Here is a 17,121-nt window from a genome sequence, read left to right on the forward strand (position 1 = left end):
AGACAGACAGACAGACAGACAGACAGACAGACAGACAGACAGACAGACAGACAGACAGATACAGGGAGGGAATGTGGTGTTTGTTTAATATTGTTTTAGGACTATGAAAATGGACTAAAGTATTAGCCTATGGATTATGAAAACAACCAAAAGAAATGTGAAAATGGGAGAGGAGAAATGACTAGAGACAGTGTTGTTTAACTCACTGACCATGACCCATGAGTTCTTCTTACCTTTGTTCAGTAGAAAAGTCTCCCTCTCTAAACTCTATAGGTAGATCCATAGACTGGTCACTCTTCATGGACACACAGCTGGGTACAGGGGAGGTTGGTCTCTCCTGCTTGATTGGACTTCAACACAACAGAGACAAACATTACATCTCTCATCTACTAAATGTCTGGTGTTTTTGGTTTATGTCAGTTTCATTGTTTGTTATGCTATAAATTGTTATTTTATGGTTGTAAGTGGTAAAATGAACTAGAAAATGTTATATTTTGCAATTCTGAGTAAATACTACTTTAGTAAGGAATTACACATTATTCAGTAGTACTGTAGTTGCTAAATAATTCCAATAGATGGAAGCATAAGACCACGATAGATAGTTCAACAGATTAGTTTAGTTCTCCCTGGATACACCACCACTCCCCCCCCACAGGAAAATAATCAGGATGCTGCTGGTAGAGTAGCTAGCTAGCTTACCTAGCTGTACCGACTAGCTAGGATAACTAGGATGCTGCTGGTAGAGTAGCTAGCTAGCTTACCTAGCTGTACCGACTAGCTAGGATAACTAGGATGCTGCTGGTAGAGTAGCTAGCTAGCTTACCTAGCTGTACTGACTAGCTAGGATAACTAGGATGCTGCTGGTAGAGTAGCTAGCTAGCTTACCTAGCTGTACCGACTAGCTAGGATAACTAGGATGCTGCTGGTAGAGTAGTTTTCTAGCTTACCTAGCTGTACCGACTAGCTAGGATAACTAGGTTGCTGCTGGTAGAGTAGCTAGCTAGCTTACCTAGCTGTACCAACTAGCTAGGATAACTAGGATGCTGCTGGTAGAGTAGCTAGCTAGCTTACCTAGCTGTACCGACTAGCTAGGATAACTAGGATGCTGCTGGTAGAGTAGCTAGCTAGCTTACCTAGCTGTACCGACTAGCTAGGTTAACTAGGATGCTGCTGGTAGAGTAGCTAGCTAGCTTTCCTAGCTGTACCAACTAGCTTGGCTAGGTAACAGGTTGTTCTGTACTTCGTCTCGAGGATGATGACGAATCCGGTGAACCACAAAATGAAACAAGGATAGAGAGTGAAAAGGATCTGGCTACAGTCATACTGTCCCTGACCATTAAGCAAAAAGCAAATTGAATAATAAACTTCGGCATCTCAACACTGTAGTTCTGTATCTCTGTAGTTATTCCCCAAGATCACCTCAGCCCACTCTGCACGTAACCGCTTGGTGCCACACCGTACGTGGACACGGACAGTTCTGTACGGGAAGTTCCAGAACAGTGGTACAAAACAACTAAACCCAGTCTTTACAGTGGGTTACATTAGTAATATTCATTTTTTTATTATGTTAAACAAACATTCTACATTTTTTTAAACAATATTTTGAGATCTTGGCCCATGTCCACAAAGTGTCTCAGAGTAGAACATTGGTCGTATAAGTGCTGAGAATAAAGACATTTTAAACTTCTGGGTATAAATTAAAGCTATGTATGAAGTCTCTAGTCCCACCTAGTCGGTAGATATTTAGGACAACTCGTGAGCTGTCTAAGTAGTTAAGAGTTAACAGCAGGTGTCTTGATAATACTATAGAATAATGCAGCGAGTCAGTGGTTCCTGCTCCACATGTAAATGCTTTGGAGTAGTTAAAAATAATGTTTTATATTTCTATATGATCAATCCACAAATAATATAGACCTACATGCAACAGTATGTCTTGTGCTTTTGGCAATGATTTATGTAAAATAATTATGTATAACATGTAATACCATGTATGTCTGGGGCGGCAGGTAACCTCGTGGTTAGAGCGTTGGGCCAGTAACCAAAAGGTTGCTAGATCGAATCCCTGAGCTGACAAGGTAAAAATCTGCCCCTGAACAAGGCAGTTAATCCACTGTTCCTAAGCTGTCATTGTAAATAACATCTGCTAACCATGTGTATGTGACCAATTTGATTTAATTTGTATCTGGGACTAAGTTTGTTTATGTGTTGGTCTTACGTCCTGTGTTCATGAACTCTAGCTCAGATGATTGAGCTATAAACACTTAAAGTAACTGTTCAGTGTTTCCAGATTTCTATGAAATCTGACCTAAAATGTATTAAAAAGAGAGTGAAATAGTTTTCCTTCTAAAAAATGGTAATTAAGTTTTAAATGTTTAATTTCATTTCACCTTTATTTAACCAGGTAGGCCAGTTGAGAACAAGTTCTCATTTACAACTGCAACCTGGCCAAGATAAAGCAAAGCAGTGTGACACAAACAACAACACAGAGTTACACATGGGATTAGCAAACGTACAGTCAATAACACAATAGAAAAATCTACGTTTTGAAGAGCATGCATTTTGTTTTACTTGTATTTAAGAGCAGTATAGGTATACAGAATGGTGTCGTCTGCATAGAGGTGGATCAGAGAATCACCAGCAGCAAGAGCGACATCATTGATGTATACAGAGAAAAGAGTCGGCCCGAGAATTGAATCCTGTGGCACCCCTATAAAGACTGCCAGAGGTCCGGACAGTATGTTGAATGGGGGCATGTGGGCGTACCCCAACAACAGAATGCTGTGGGCGTATAACAATCATTACAAACATTCTCATAAATAGACCGCTGATTGGTCAGATAATTTTGCACGGCCAATTTTTCAGTTTTTTATTTGTTAAAAAAGTTTGAAATATCCAATAAATTTCGTTCCACTTCATGATTGTGTCCCACTTGTTGTTGATTCTTAAAAAAAAATTACAGTTTTATATCTTTATGTTTGAAGCCTGAAATGTGGCAAAAGGTCGAAAAGTTCAAGGGGGCCGAATACTTTCGCAAGGCACTGTACCTGGTATGTACCATGAGTACTACTTACCCTGTAAATGCAGAAAAGTCTCCATCTTCACAATCATAGAAAACGTCCATAGACCCGTCACTATTCATGGACAGAGAGCTGGGTGAGTCTGGTCTCTCCTGATGGATTGGGCTTCAACACAACAGAAACAGACCTTCAGTCTCTAGTCTAATCTAGACTAAAGATGATGATGTCATGTCACTGATACCAGGTCAGAGACAACATATATAGTCAATAAAACATGCCAAGAGATTTGTCTGTCCCCACAGTGCCCCCACATTGTCCCCAAGTGCCCCCACAGTGTCCCCACAGTGCCCCCACAGTGCATTGTTGAAAATCCTAAAGGCTTTAGATCAGTGGTTTCCAGCCTATGGTGCTCCGCATTTTGCAGGTGTTCCACATTTTATTATATATTTTTTTATTAAATACAACATTGTAACTGTTGGGAGTACTTATGGTATTATAAGCAATTGAAGGGTTTAATTACAAGACACTATATATCAATTTTCAGAAAAGTTGGTAAATTAGCTTTCATTGTTTAAAGAAATTATGAAAAAGATTGGTGTTTTTTTACACTATCTAATCACGGCATGGGATTGTTCGATGACAGACATGTATTTGTTTAAAATCTATCACTTGATGATTTCCTTTCAAAGAGACATACAATCATGTTTTTTTCCTGAATGCTATATATCTCCCTCACTCTCAGAGAAATCAGTAGTACTGCTAGGTTTAACACAGTAATAATATATATCTGCCTCTCAGAGAAATCAGTAGTACTGCTAGGTTTAATACAGTAATAATATATATCTGCCTCTCAGAGAAATCAGTAGTACTGCTAGGTTTAATACAGTAATAATATATATCTGCCTCTCAGAGAAATCAGTAGTACTGCTAGGTTTAATACAGTAATAATATATATCTGCCTCACTCTCAGAGAAATCAGTAGTACTGCTAGGTTTAACACAGTAATAATATATATCTGCCTCTCAGAGAAATCAGTAGTACTGCTAGGTTTTACACAGAAATAATATATATCTGCCTCTCAGAGAAATCAGTAGTACTGCTAGGTTTAACACAGTAATAATATATATCTGCCTCACTCTCATAGAAATCAGTAGTACTGCTAGGTTTAACACAGTAATAATATATATCTGCCTCTCAGAGAAATCAGTAGTACTGCTAGGTTTAACACAGTAATAATATATATCTGCCTCTCAGAGAAATCAGTAGTACTGCTAGGTTTAACACAGTAATAATATATATCTGCCTCTCAGAGAAATCAGTAGTACTGCTAGGTTTAATACAGTAATAATATATATCTGCCTCACTCTCAGAGAAATCAGTAGTACTGCTAGGTTTAACACAGTAATAATATATATCTGCCTCTCAGAGAAATCAGTAGTACTGCTAGGTTTTACACAGAAATAATATATATCTGCCTCTCAGAGAAATCAGTAGTACTGCTAGGTTTAACACAGTAATAATATATATCTGCCTCTCAGAGAAATCAGTAGTACTGCTAGGTTTAACACAGTAATAATATATATCTGCCTCTCAGAGAAATCAGTAGTACTGCTAGGTTTAACACAGTAATAATATATATCTGCCTCTCAGAGAAATCAGTAGTACTGCTAGGTTTAACACATTAATAATACATATCTGCCTCTCAGAGAAATCAGTAGTACTGCTAGGTTTTACACAGTCAAATGTAACAAATAAATACATTTTTAATAAAGAACTGTACAAATGATACACTTGTGACATATACATTTAAATATTTAAAAATAATAATTCAATACAGTAATAATGAGATCTGTATGTAAAACATTTTCATTTGACATTTGAGTCATTTAGCAGATATTTTTTTCCTGGGTCCGGTTTCCCAGAAGCATTTTAAGGCCAAGAGCATTATTAGAATCTTCGTGGGAGCATCGTTAAATCTCTGAGCTGTTTCAAATAACCACTGTTATTAATGTAGCACTTAAAAACGCTCGTAATCTACCTCCTGTCTCAGACCACTAGAACAGCTGAGTAATCTACCTCCTGTCTCAGACCACTAGAACAGCTGAGTAATCTACCTCCTGTCTCAGACCACTATAACAGCTGAGTAATCTACCTCCTGTCTCAGACCACTAGAACAGCTGAGTAATCTACCTCCTCCCTCAGACCACTAGAACAGCTGAGTAATCTACCTCCTGTCTCAGACCACTAGAACAGCTGAGTAATCTACCTCCTGTCTCAGACCACTAGAACAGCTGAGTAATCTACCTCCTGTCTCAGACCACTAGAACAGCTGAGTAATCTACCTCCTGTCTCAGACCACTAGAACAGCTGAGTAATCTACCTCCTGTCTCAGACCACTAGAACAGCTGAGTGAGTCGTTAGATGCTTTTTGCCCTTCCACGTGACTTTTTACACAGAAGATCTCAACTAAACATAGAATCACATGGTTTATCAGTCTCTCTGTGACAGCAGATGAATTCAGAACAAAGTTGACTACAAATACGAAGGTGTCAATGTCTTTGTATTTGATTCAAACAAGCGACATATAAAATGATGCTTAAAATGAAAACCTGAGATGACTGCATTAAACAGCAGCTATAAGCCTCTTTCAAACATATTGACATACATTTCATGTTCAATCAGTTGAGTTCTGTTTTGCTACATGTAGGCTACCGTCTAATTTGGCTCAACCAACGTGAATAGAGGTGCAACCAAAAACATTCAATTGTTGAAAAGAAAAAGTTTAGAAATATTTAATGTTTCAGCTTTCAATGGCCTTCCTCAGAATAATCACACAAAGGGACAAGTTCATGTAGGGCATGGGGAAGACAATTAGGGAGAAACTCTCTTCAGCTGGTGGTGCTAATGAGAGAGGGTGTGGTAGACTATACAGGTTGGTCCTCAGGGTGAGGGCTACTGTGGTCAATGTCTCCACCTAGTGGTCAAATACAGTAATGTACCTGAACAACAGTTAGGGAGACAGAGCAAGCATAACTCAACTGCAGTAGATATCATTATTGTAAAACATTGCTATGTAACACATGTCCAATATATTAGGTATTGGAAAATAAACAAGTTAAGTGAAGTATCTATAACACACTATAGTCCTTCTATAGGTTAAGACCTCTGGAACTAAACATACTATAGTCCTTCTATAGGTTAAGTCCTCTGGGACTAAACATACTATAGTCCTTCTATAGGTTAAGATCTCTGGGGACTGAAGTATCTATAACATACTATAGTCCTTCTATAGGTTAAGACCTCTGGGGACTGAAGTATCTATAACATACTATAGTCCTTCTGTAGGTTAAGACCTCTTGGACTAAACATACTATAGTCCTTCTATAGGTTAAGACCTCTGGGACTAAACATACTATAGTCCTTCTATAGGTTAAAACCTCTGGGACTAAACATACTATAGTCCTTCTATAGGTTAAGACCTCTGTGGACTGAAGTATCTATAACATACTATAGTCCTTCTATAGGTTAAGACCTCTGGGACTAAACATACTATAGTCCTTCTATAGGTTAAGACCTCTGGGGACTAAACATACTATATTCCTTCTATAGGTTAAAACCTCTGGGACTGAAGTATCTATAACATACTATAGTCCTTCTATAGGTTAAGACCTCTGGGACTAAACATACTATAGTCCTTCTATAGGTTAAAACCTCTGGGACTAAACATACTATAGTCCTTCTATAGGTTAAGACCTCTGTGGACTGAAGTATCTATAACATACTATAGTCCTTCTATAGGTTAAGACCTCTGGGACTAAACATACTATAGTCCTTCTATAGGTTAAGACCTCTGGGGACTAAACATACTATATTCCTTCTATAGGTTAAAACCTCTGGGACTGAAGTATCTATAACATACTATAGTCCTTCTATAGGTTAAGACCTCTGGGACTAAACATACTATAGTCCTTCTATAGGTTAAAACCTCTGGGACTAAACATACTATAGTCCTTCTATAGGTTAAGACCTCTGGGACTAAACATACTATAGTCCTCTAGGTTAAGACCTCTGGGACTAAACATACTATAGTCCTTCTATAGGTTACGACCTCTGGGGACTGAACATACTATAGTCCTTCTGTAGGTTAAGACCTCTGGGACTAAACATACTATAGTCCTTCTATAGGTTAAGACCTCTGGGACTAAACATACTATAGTCCTTATATAGGTTAAGACCTCTGGGGCTAAACATACTATAGTCCTCTAGGTTAAGACCTCTGGGACTAAACATACTATAGTCCTTCTATAGGTTAAGACCTCTGGGACTAAACATACTATAGTCCTTCTATAGGTTAAGACCTCTGGGAACTGAAGTATCTATAACATACTATAGTCCTTCTATAGGTTAAGACCTCTGGGACTAAACATACTATAGTCCTTCTATAGGACCTCTGGGACTAAACATACTATAGTCCTTCTATAGGTTAAGACCTCTGGGAACTGAAGTATCTATAACATACTATAGTCCTTCTATAGGTTAAGACCTCTGTGGACAACACATGAGATTACATCTCCTCATGCAGGGAGTGCACACACACACACACACACACACACACACACACACACACACACACACACACACACACACACACACACACACACACACACACACACACACACAGGGAGGGAACGTTGTGTTTGTTTAATATTGTTTTATGAAAATGGACAAAAGTATTAGCCTATGGATTATGAAAACAACAAAAAGAAATGTGAAAATGGGAGAGGAGAAATGACTAGAGACAGTGTTGTTTAACTCACTGACCATGACCCATGAGTTCTTCTTACCTTTGTTCAGTAGAAACGTCTCCCTCTCTAAAGGATATAGGACGACTTATAGACCAGTCACTCTTCATGGACACACAGCTGGGTACAGGGGAGGCTGGTCTCTCCTGCTTGATTGGTCTTCAACACAACAGAGACAAACATTACATCTCTCATCTACTCTGATCTCAGATGGGAAACATAAGAAGAGTTCCAAAACGCAACATAACACTTTACAGAAATGAGCTTTTATAGTTTAAAGAAATTATGTATTAATTATTACATCTCTCACAGACAAGGATTTGTTTAAAATCTATCACTTGATGGTTTCATTTCAGAGAGACAAAAATCATGTTTTTTTTGCAAAATGCTATATATCTCCCTCACTCTCAAATGTGACCGACCGGCTCAATTTGGTAATTAACTAAATAACTACATATATAGTGATTTTGGTTTATGTCAGTTTAATTGTTTGTTATGGTATAAGTTGTTATTTTATGATTGTAAGTGATAAAATTAACTAATAATTCTCAGTAATTACTACTTTAGTAAGGAATAACACATTTTTTCAGCACTACTGCAGTTGCTAAATAATTCCAATAGATGGGAACATAAGACCACAATGACATTTCAGAATATTAGTTTACTTTTCTCCCTGGATAAACCACCACTCCCCACACTTCCTGCAGAACCCCTGCAGAACCTCCGCAGACCCTGGATTGAGAACCCCTGATTTAGCAGATGCTCTTATCCAGAGAGATTTACAGTAAGTGCATTCACCTTAAGATAGCTATTTATTTAGGAAATAAACTTAATAAATTATTCATAAAATTGTTATCTCACCTCTTAGCTTTGGTGTCATGTCCCCCAGAGAGATTCATTTTAGAGGCAGGGCCCCCCTCCTCTCTCTCCCCAGAGAGACTCATTTTAGAGCACTGACCCCTGTAAACAGAGATCCAGCATGTTGATTGTGGTTAACACAGTGACAACTAAACAGAGAACCAGCATGTTGGTTAACACAGTGACAACTAAACAGAGATCCAGCATGTTGGTTGTGGTTAACACAGTGACAACTAAACAGAGATCCAGCATGTTGGTTGTGGTTAACACAGTGACATCTAAACAGAGATCCAGCATGTTGGTTGTGGTTAACACAGTGACAACTAAACAGAGATCCAGCATGTTGGTTAACACAGTGACAACTAAACAGAGATCCAGCATGTTGGTTGTGGTTAACACAGTAACAACTAAACAGAGATCCAGCATGTTGGTTGTGGTTAACACAGTGACAACTAAACAGAGATCCAGCATGTTGGTTGTGGTTAACACAGTGACAACTAAACAGAGATCCAGCATGTTGGTTGTGGTTAACACAGTGACAACTAATTATTGAATGTCAATTGTTCTCTTATATTCATTATCTCTTAGAAATAAAACATTTACTAACATACATAGAAACAGTCAGGTGATTTAATTAATAGATAATAATAGATAATAACTAATAATAATAATAATGTCTCACTTTCTCTTTTAATAATTTCTCTCATTCTAGTGTGTTGCTTTGTTTAACAGGTATGATATTATTATGCTGTTACTGAATTCAGTTCATAATAACAATGTTAAGAAAAGTATGTTCAGTGGTTTCATACCAGATTACACAGGAAAGAGGAGCTCATTGTAAGTTTGAAAACAAATTTTACGATATTTTGAAAGACGATTTACAACTTATACATAAAAAAATATACAAATTGTAAAATAACCACAATATACGAATATATGAACAATATGTTATTGAATTTGACTTGCCTACGCCCAGTTAGCGCCATTTTGTATGATTGAACTGTCACATAACTGTCCCAGGTGAAATGGACTGTTAGATCTGAGTGTTTTACTGTCAGTCACTATACTAAAATAACACCATACATTTAATTTCTCTACACACTTTACAATAATCACTGGGAAGATTCTTACCTTGTAGCCTGAATTCACAACCAGAACATGTCAAGTCATTGAGATATTTTCCGTTGTGCTGAGAGAGCAGCTTCTTGATGACAAGTGGCTCTGTATCTATGTTCTAGGTACAGTTGATCTTTGGATGCAATAATATCTGGTCAAAGTCTAGTGACACAACACCATAGTATATCATAAACATAACAGCAGTTGGCCAGAAAAGGCCATGACATACTGTAAAACAGTGTTCATCAACAACACCATAGTATATCATAAACATAACAGCAGTTTAACCTTTGGCCAGTAAAGGCCATGGCATACTATAACATGTAGAATCATTATGATGGATCCAGGTTCATACTATAACATGTAGAATCTTTATGATGGATCCAGGTTCATACTATAACATGTAGAATCATTATGATGGATCCAGGTTCATACTATAACATGTAGAATCATTATGATGGATCCAGGTTCATACTATAACATGTAGAATCATTATGATGGATCCAGGTTCATACTATAACATGTAGAATCATTATGATGGATCCAGGTTCATACTATAACATGTAGAATCATTATGATGGATCCAGGTTCATACTATAACATGTAGAATCATTATGATGGATCCAGGTTCATACTATAACATGTAGAATCATTATGATGGATCCAGGTTCATACTATAACATGTAGAATCATTATGATGGATCCAGGTTCATACTATAACATGTAGAATCATTATGATGGATCCAGGTTCATACTATAACATGGAGAATCATTATGATGGATCCAGGTTCATACTATAACATGTAGAATCATTATGATGGATCCAGGTTCATACTATAACATGTAGAATCATTATGATGGATCCAGGTTCATACTATAACATGTAGAATCATTATGATGGATCCAGGTTCATACTATAACATGTAGAATCATTATGATGGATCCAGGTTCATACTATAACATGTAGAATCATTATGATGGATCCAGGTTCATACTATAACATGGAGAATCATTATGATGGATCCAGGTTCATACTATAACATGTAGAATCATTATGATGGATCCAGGTTCATACTATAACATGTAGAATCATTATGATGGATCCAGGTTCATACTATAACATGTAGAATCATTATGATGGATCCAGGTTCATACTATAACATGGAGAATCATTATGATGGATCCAGGTTCATACTATAACATGTAGAATCATTATGATGGATCCAGGTTCATACTATAACATGGAGAATCATTATGATGGATCCAGGTTCATACTATAACATGTAGAATCATTATGATGGATCCAGGTTCATACTATAACATGTAGAATCATTATGATGGATCCAGGTTCATACTTTAACATGTAGAATCATTATGATGGATCCAGGTTCATACTATAACATGTAGAATCATTATGATGGATCCAGGTTCATACTATAACATGTAGAATCATTATGATGGATCCAGGTTCATACTATAACATGTAGAATCATTATGATGGATCCAGGTTCATACTATAACATGTAGAATCATTATGATGGATCCAGGTTCATACTATAACATGTAGAATCATTATGATGGATCCAGGTTCATACTATAACATGTAGAATCATTATGATGGATCCAGGTTCATACTATAACATGTAGAATCATTATGATGGATCCAGGTTCATACTATAACATGTAGAATCATTATGATGGATCCAGGTTCATACTATAACATGTAGAATCATTATGATGGATCCAGGTTCATACTATAACATGTAGAATCATTATGATGGATCCAGGTTCATACTATAACATGTAGAATCATTATGATGGATCCAGGTTCATACTATAACATGTAGAATCATTATGATGGATCCAGTTTCATACTATAACATGTAGAATCATTATGATGGATCCAGGTTCATACTATAACATGTAGAATCATTATGATGGATCCAGGTTCATACTATAACATGTAGAATCATTATGATGGATCCATTTTCAGCCTTTACCCATTGCCCTTCATTCTCTAGACTTCCAGGTAATACATAGATCTCCACCAGGTGAATCTCCTTGCTGGATTCATGTTGAAACAGCTATGAACAGGTGATCTTGGTTGGCCACTTGTATATTACTCTAAATTATAAAGCCTGTCTTGTTGTTCTTCTTCTCTGCTGCAGATATAATGTCCAGCTTCTTGGACTTCTGAGACACGTGTGCTGTACAATGTATCACTGTGGCTTTAAATGCCATAAAATCCACTTTCTACACAAAGAGTGTATCCCAGTGCCGGAATTATAACATATATTGGGGGGACACATCCAATATTCAAATATGCTCAAAATATCCCCCAAATATATTGATATAAATAATATAAATAAATAAAAGATTTGCTGTGCTATTTCATTACTTTCAAATGTATTAAAAAGTGTAAAACTAGAATGTAATATGAGTGTTACGTAGGCTATATCACTGTCGATTGTGATGTTTTAACGTCAACGTCAATACGTCATTTTGCGCTGGAACTGTAATTGTGGAAATAAATAATATTTTGCTAAAAAGTGTCAGTAATTGCATGGAGTGGAAACAAAAGTTTTTGGTGAAAATGGACCGATTTGCGAGTGCTAATCAATCAACCATCACTAAAGTTAGCTATCATAGCTAAGTTACCTGGAACGTTAATTATCCACACATTCACCTAGCGACCACTAACGTTAGCTATCATAGCTAAGTTACCTGGAAAGTTAATTAGCCACACATTCACCCAGCGACCAACAATGGTGCTCACGGACGTATTCAACTAACGTTAATGTCTTTATTACGTTCTATTGGTCAGAAAGCCCAGGTGAAGTCTGAGTAAAGTGTCAATCATTTATGTTGTGCTGCATCTGTAATTTATGTAGACAGTAGTAGCTTTAATTTATTACATATTCCTATAGTATACTGTATAGCTGTTCTGTATAACTGTACTGTATAGGATACTGTATAGCTGTACTGTATAACTGTACTCTATAGTATACTGTATAGCTGTTCTGTATAACTGTACTGTATAGTATACTGTATAGTGTACTGTATAGCTGTACTGTATAACTGTACTCTATAGTATACTGTATAACTGTACTGTATAGTATACTGTATAGCTGTACTGTATAGGATACTGTATAGCTGTACTTCCTTATGATAAATAGCATTATTAGTGTTTGTTTGATTAAAGTGAAATCAGTTTTATTACAGTCAGCTTTCATTCACAGTGATGTCATCATGAGGAAGAGGAAGGGTGGCAGTGACCTTCATCAGTTTAGTAGAACAAGAGATGAGTCAACGTTTCTATAATAATCACCAGTCAGATGATAGAAGTCTACAGTAGAACAAGAGATGAGTCAATGTTTCTATAATAATCACCAGTCAGATGATAGAAGTCCACAGTAGAACAAGAGATGAGTCAATTTTTCTTGATATAATAATCATTGCCGTTCAGATTAGAAATGGTTAGTAATCCATTCCACATCATGGCAAGAAACACCACTTGTTTACTGATAATAATTATTTCATGTTCACTCTGGTGCGTTCAGAGAAAAGAGAGAGAGGGAGAGAGAGAGCATGAGGATGGTGACTGGGCAGGGAGAGAGAGAGCATGAGGATGGTGACAGGACAGGGAGAGAGAGAGAGCATGAGGATGGTGACAGGACAGGGAGAGAGAGAGCATTAGGATGGTGACAGGACAGGGAGAGAGAGAGCATGAGGATGGTGACAGGACAGGGAGAGAGAGAGCATGAGGATGGTGACAGGACAGGGAGAGAGAGAGAGAGAGCACGAGGATGGTGACAGGACAGGGATAGAGAGAGCATGAGGATGGTGACAGGACAGGGAGAGAGAGATCATGAGGATGGTGACAGGACAGGGAGAGAGAGAGAGCATGAGGATGGTGACAGGACAGGGAGAGAGAGCATGAGGATGGTGACAGAACAGAGAGAGAGAGAGCATGAGGATGGTGACAGGACAGGGATAGAGAGAGAGCATGAGGATGGTGATAGGACAGGGATAGAGAGAGAGCATGAGGATGGTGACAGGACAGGGATAGAGAGAGAGAGAGCATGAGGATGGTGACAGGACAGGGAGAGAGAGAGAGCATGAGGATGGTGACAGAACAGAGAGAGAGAGAGCATGAGGATGGTGACAGGACAGGGAGAGAGAGAGCATGAGGATGGTGACAGGACAGAGAGAGAGAGAGCATGAGGATGGTGACAGGACAGGGAGAGAGAGAGAGAGCATGAGGATGGTGACAGGACAGGGAGAGAGAGAGCATGAGGATGGTGACAGGACAGGGAGAGAGAGAGAGCATGAGGATGGTGACAGGACAGGGATAGAGAGAGCATGAGGATGGTGACAGGACAGAGAGAGAGAGAGAGCATGAGGATGGTGACAGGACAGGGAGAGAGAGAGCATGAGGATGGTGACAGAACAGGGAGAGAGAGATCATGAGGATGGTGACAGAACAGAGAGAGAGAGAGCATGAGGATGCTGACAGGGCAGGGAGAGAGAGAGCATGAGGATGGTGACAGAACAGAGAGAGAGAGAGCATGAGGATGCTGACAGGGCAGTGAGAGAGAGAGAGCATGAGGATGGTGACAGGGCAGTGAGAGAGAGAGAGCATGAGGATGCTGACAGGGCAGTGAGAGAGAGAGAGCATGAGGATGCTGACAGGGCAGTGAGAGAGAGAGAGCATGAGGATGCTGACAGGGCAGTGAGAGAGAGAGAGCATGAGGATGCTGACAGGGCAGTGAGAGAGAGAGAGCATGAGGATGGTGACAGAACAGGGAGAGAGCGAGCATGAGGATGGTGACAGGACAGGGAGAACAGGTGACATGGAGGTGAGGGAGAAAAGGAGCAAATATTGATGGTTAAGACTGAATAATGACATCACAACAGTCTAATCCTAATGTTAATTTAAACTGAGATATTCCTCTAAGTATGGCTCCTCGTGTGTTTCAGATAATACATTCAAGCAGAGAGAGAGAGTTTGAGACAATGAGAGAGAGAGAGAGAGAGAGAGAGAGAGAGAGAGAGAGAGAGAGAGAGAGAGAGAGAGAGAGAGAGAGAGAGAGAGAGATATGAAGGTGCAGGACAGGGAGGGGAGGAGCTAGTAATGGTATAACGATTATACTGGTCTCCATTACAACCTTGTCAAATAGGACACTCTACTTTCAGGAGTAATGGTATAAAGATTATACTTGTCTCCATTACAACCCTGTCAAATAGGACACTCTACTTTCAGGAGTAATGGTATAAAGATTATACTGGTCTCCATTACAGCCCCTCCTTAAACGGGGTCATCTGTTTCTATTGTGCTAAATACACTGCTCAAAAAATAAAGGGAACACTTAAACAACACATCCTAGATCTGAATGAATGAAATAATCTTATTAAATACTTTTTTCTTTACATAGTTGAATGTGCTGACAACAAAATCACACAAAAATAATCAATGGAAATCCAATTTATCAACCCATGGAGGTCTGGATTTGGAGTCACACTCAAAATTAAAGTGGAAAACCACACTACAGGCTGATCCAACTTTGATGTAATGTCCTTAAAACAAGTCAAAATGAGGCTCAGTAGTGTGTGTGGCCTCCACGTGCCTGTATGACCTCCCTACAATGCCTGGGCATGCTCCTGATGAGGTGACGGATGGTCTCCTGAGGGATCTCCTCCCAGACCTGGACTAAAGCATCCGCCAACTCCTGGACAGTCTCTGGTGCAATGTGGCGTTGGTGGATGGAGCGAGACATGATGTCCGAGAGGTGCTCAATTGGATTCAGGTCTGGGGAACGGGCGGGCCAGTCCATAGCATCAATGCCTTCCTCTTGCAGGAACTGCTGACACACTCCAGCCACATGAGGTCTAGCATTGTCTTGCATTAGGAGGAACCCAGGGCCAACCGCACCAGCATATGGTCTCACAAAGGGTCTGAGGATCTCATTTCGGTACCTAATGGCAATCAGGCTACCTCTGGCGAGCACGTGGAGGGCCCCCAAAGAAATGCCACCCCACACCATGACTGACCCACTGCCAAACCGGTCATGCTGGAGGATGTTGCAGGCAGCAGAACGTTCTCTACGGCGTCTCCAGACTCTGTCATGTCTGTCACATGTGCTCAGTGTGAACCTGCTTTCATCTGTGAAGAGCACAGGGCGCCAGTGGCGAATTTGCCAATCTTGGTGTTCTCTGGCAAATACCAAACGTCCTGCACGGTGTTGGGCTGTAAGCACAACCCCCAACTGTGGACGTCGGGCCCTCATACCACCCTCATGGAGTCTGTTTCTGACCGTTTGAGCAGACACATGCACATTTGTGGCCTGCTGGAGGTCATTTTGCAGGGCTCTGGCAGTGCTCCTCCTGCTCCTCCTTGCACAAAGGCGGAGGTAGCTGTCCTGCTGCTGGGTTGTTGCCCTCCTACGGCCTCCTCCACGTCTCCTAATATACTGGCCTGTCTCCTGGTAGTGCCTCCATGCTCTGGACACTACGCTGACAGACACAGCAAACCTTCTTGCCACAGCTCGCATTGATGTGCCATCCTGGATGAGCTGCACTACCTGAGCCACTTGTGTGGGCTGTAGACTCCGTCTCATGCTACCACTAGAGTGAAAGCACCGCCAGCATTCAAAAGTGACCAAAACATCAGCCAGGAAGCATAGGAACTGAGAAGTGGTCTCTGGTCACCACCTGCAGAACCACTCCTTTATTGGGGGTGTCTTGCTAATTGCCTATAATTTCCACCTGTTGTCTATACCATTTGCACAACAGCATGTGAAATGTATTGTCAATCAGTGTTGCTTCCTAAGTGGACAGTTTGATTTCACAGAAGTGTGATTGACTTGGAGTTACATTGTGTTGTTTAAGTGTTCCCTTTATTTTTTTGAGCAGTGTACCTTGCAACACAAAGTCTAAGCTTGCATCAAAAGTAGATTCAGCTTTTGTCAAGACTGTCTTTCAAAATTGGAGGAAGGCACTGGAGAAATGTAGTGCTCATAAAGACAGGCAGTGTCATAAATGAGCTGTGATGACTCAGATTCAGGAGCCAAAGCCTGTTAATGTGCAACTTTTACGTGAGCATGAAAGACAGCAGCAACAAGCGAGGAGAAATCTGATGAAGATTGTTGGGGGTGTGAAGTCAGGCTTTTCGAGGCGTTGATAAGGAGAGTGGGAATTTCAGCCAGCTTCTAAAGTACAAGGCAGAGGGCGATGCAGAGCTGACCACCTGGCTGAAAGGTCACTTTGATTTCACCAGTCCCCAAAGGCAAAACTACATTTTGAAGCTGGTGGGCAATACAATCGTCAAA

General features: G+C 39.6%; 1 protein-coding gene across 1 annotated transcript in view; it reads right to left on the minus strand.

Annotated features, from left to right (window-relative positions):
* Positions 1-17,121, minus strand: part of LOC106595937 (uncharacterized) — a 141,910-nt gene that overhangs the window by 1,736 nt on the left and 123,053 nt on the right. The window contains exons 4-8 of the mRNA XM_082971125.1: positions 9,809-9,926; positions 8,681-8,779; positions 7,862-7,978; positions 3,072-3,182; positions 234-350 (exon numbers count right to left, since the gene is read on the minus strand). Of these exons, the coding sequence (XP_082827251.1) occupies positions 234-350; positions 3,072-3,182; positions 7,862-7,978; positions 8,681-8,763 (428 nt within the window). The 5' untranslated portion in view covers positions 8,764-8,779; positions 9,809-9,926. The remainder of the gene's footprint in view (positions 1-233; positions 351-3,071; positions 3,183-7,861; positions 7,979-8,680; positions 8,780-9,808; positions 9,927-17,121) is intronic.

This window comes from Salmo salar, unplaced genomic scaffold (genome assembly GCF_965601325.2).
Source record: "Salmo salar unplaced genomic scaffold, fSalSal1 ptg000177l, whole genome shotgun sequence".
NCBI classification, from domain to species: domain Eukaryota; kingdom Metazoa; phylum Chordata; class Actinopteri; order Salmoniformes; family Salmonidae; genus Salmo; species Salmo salar.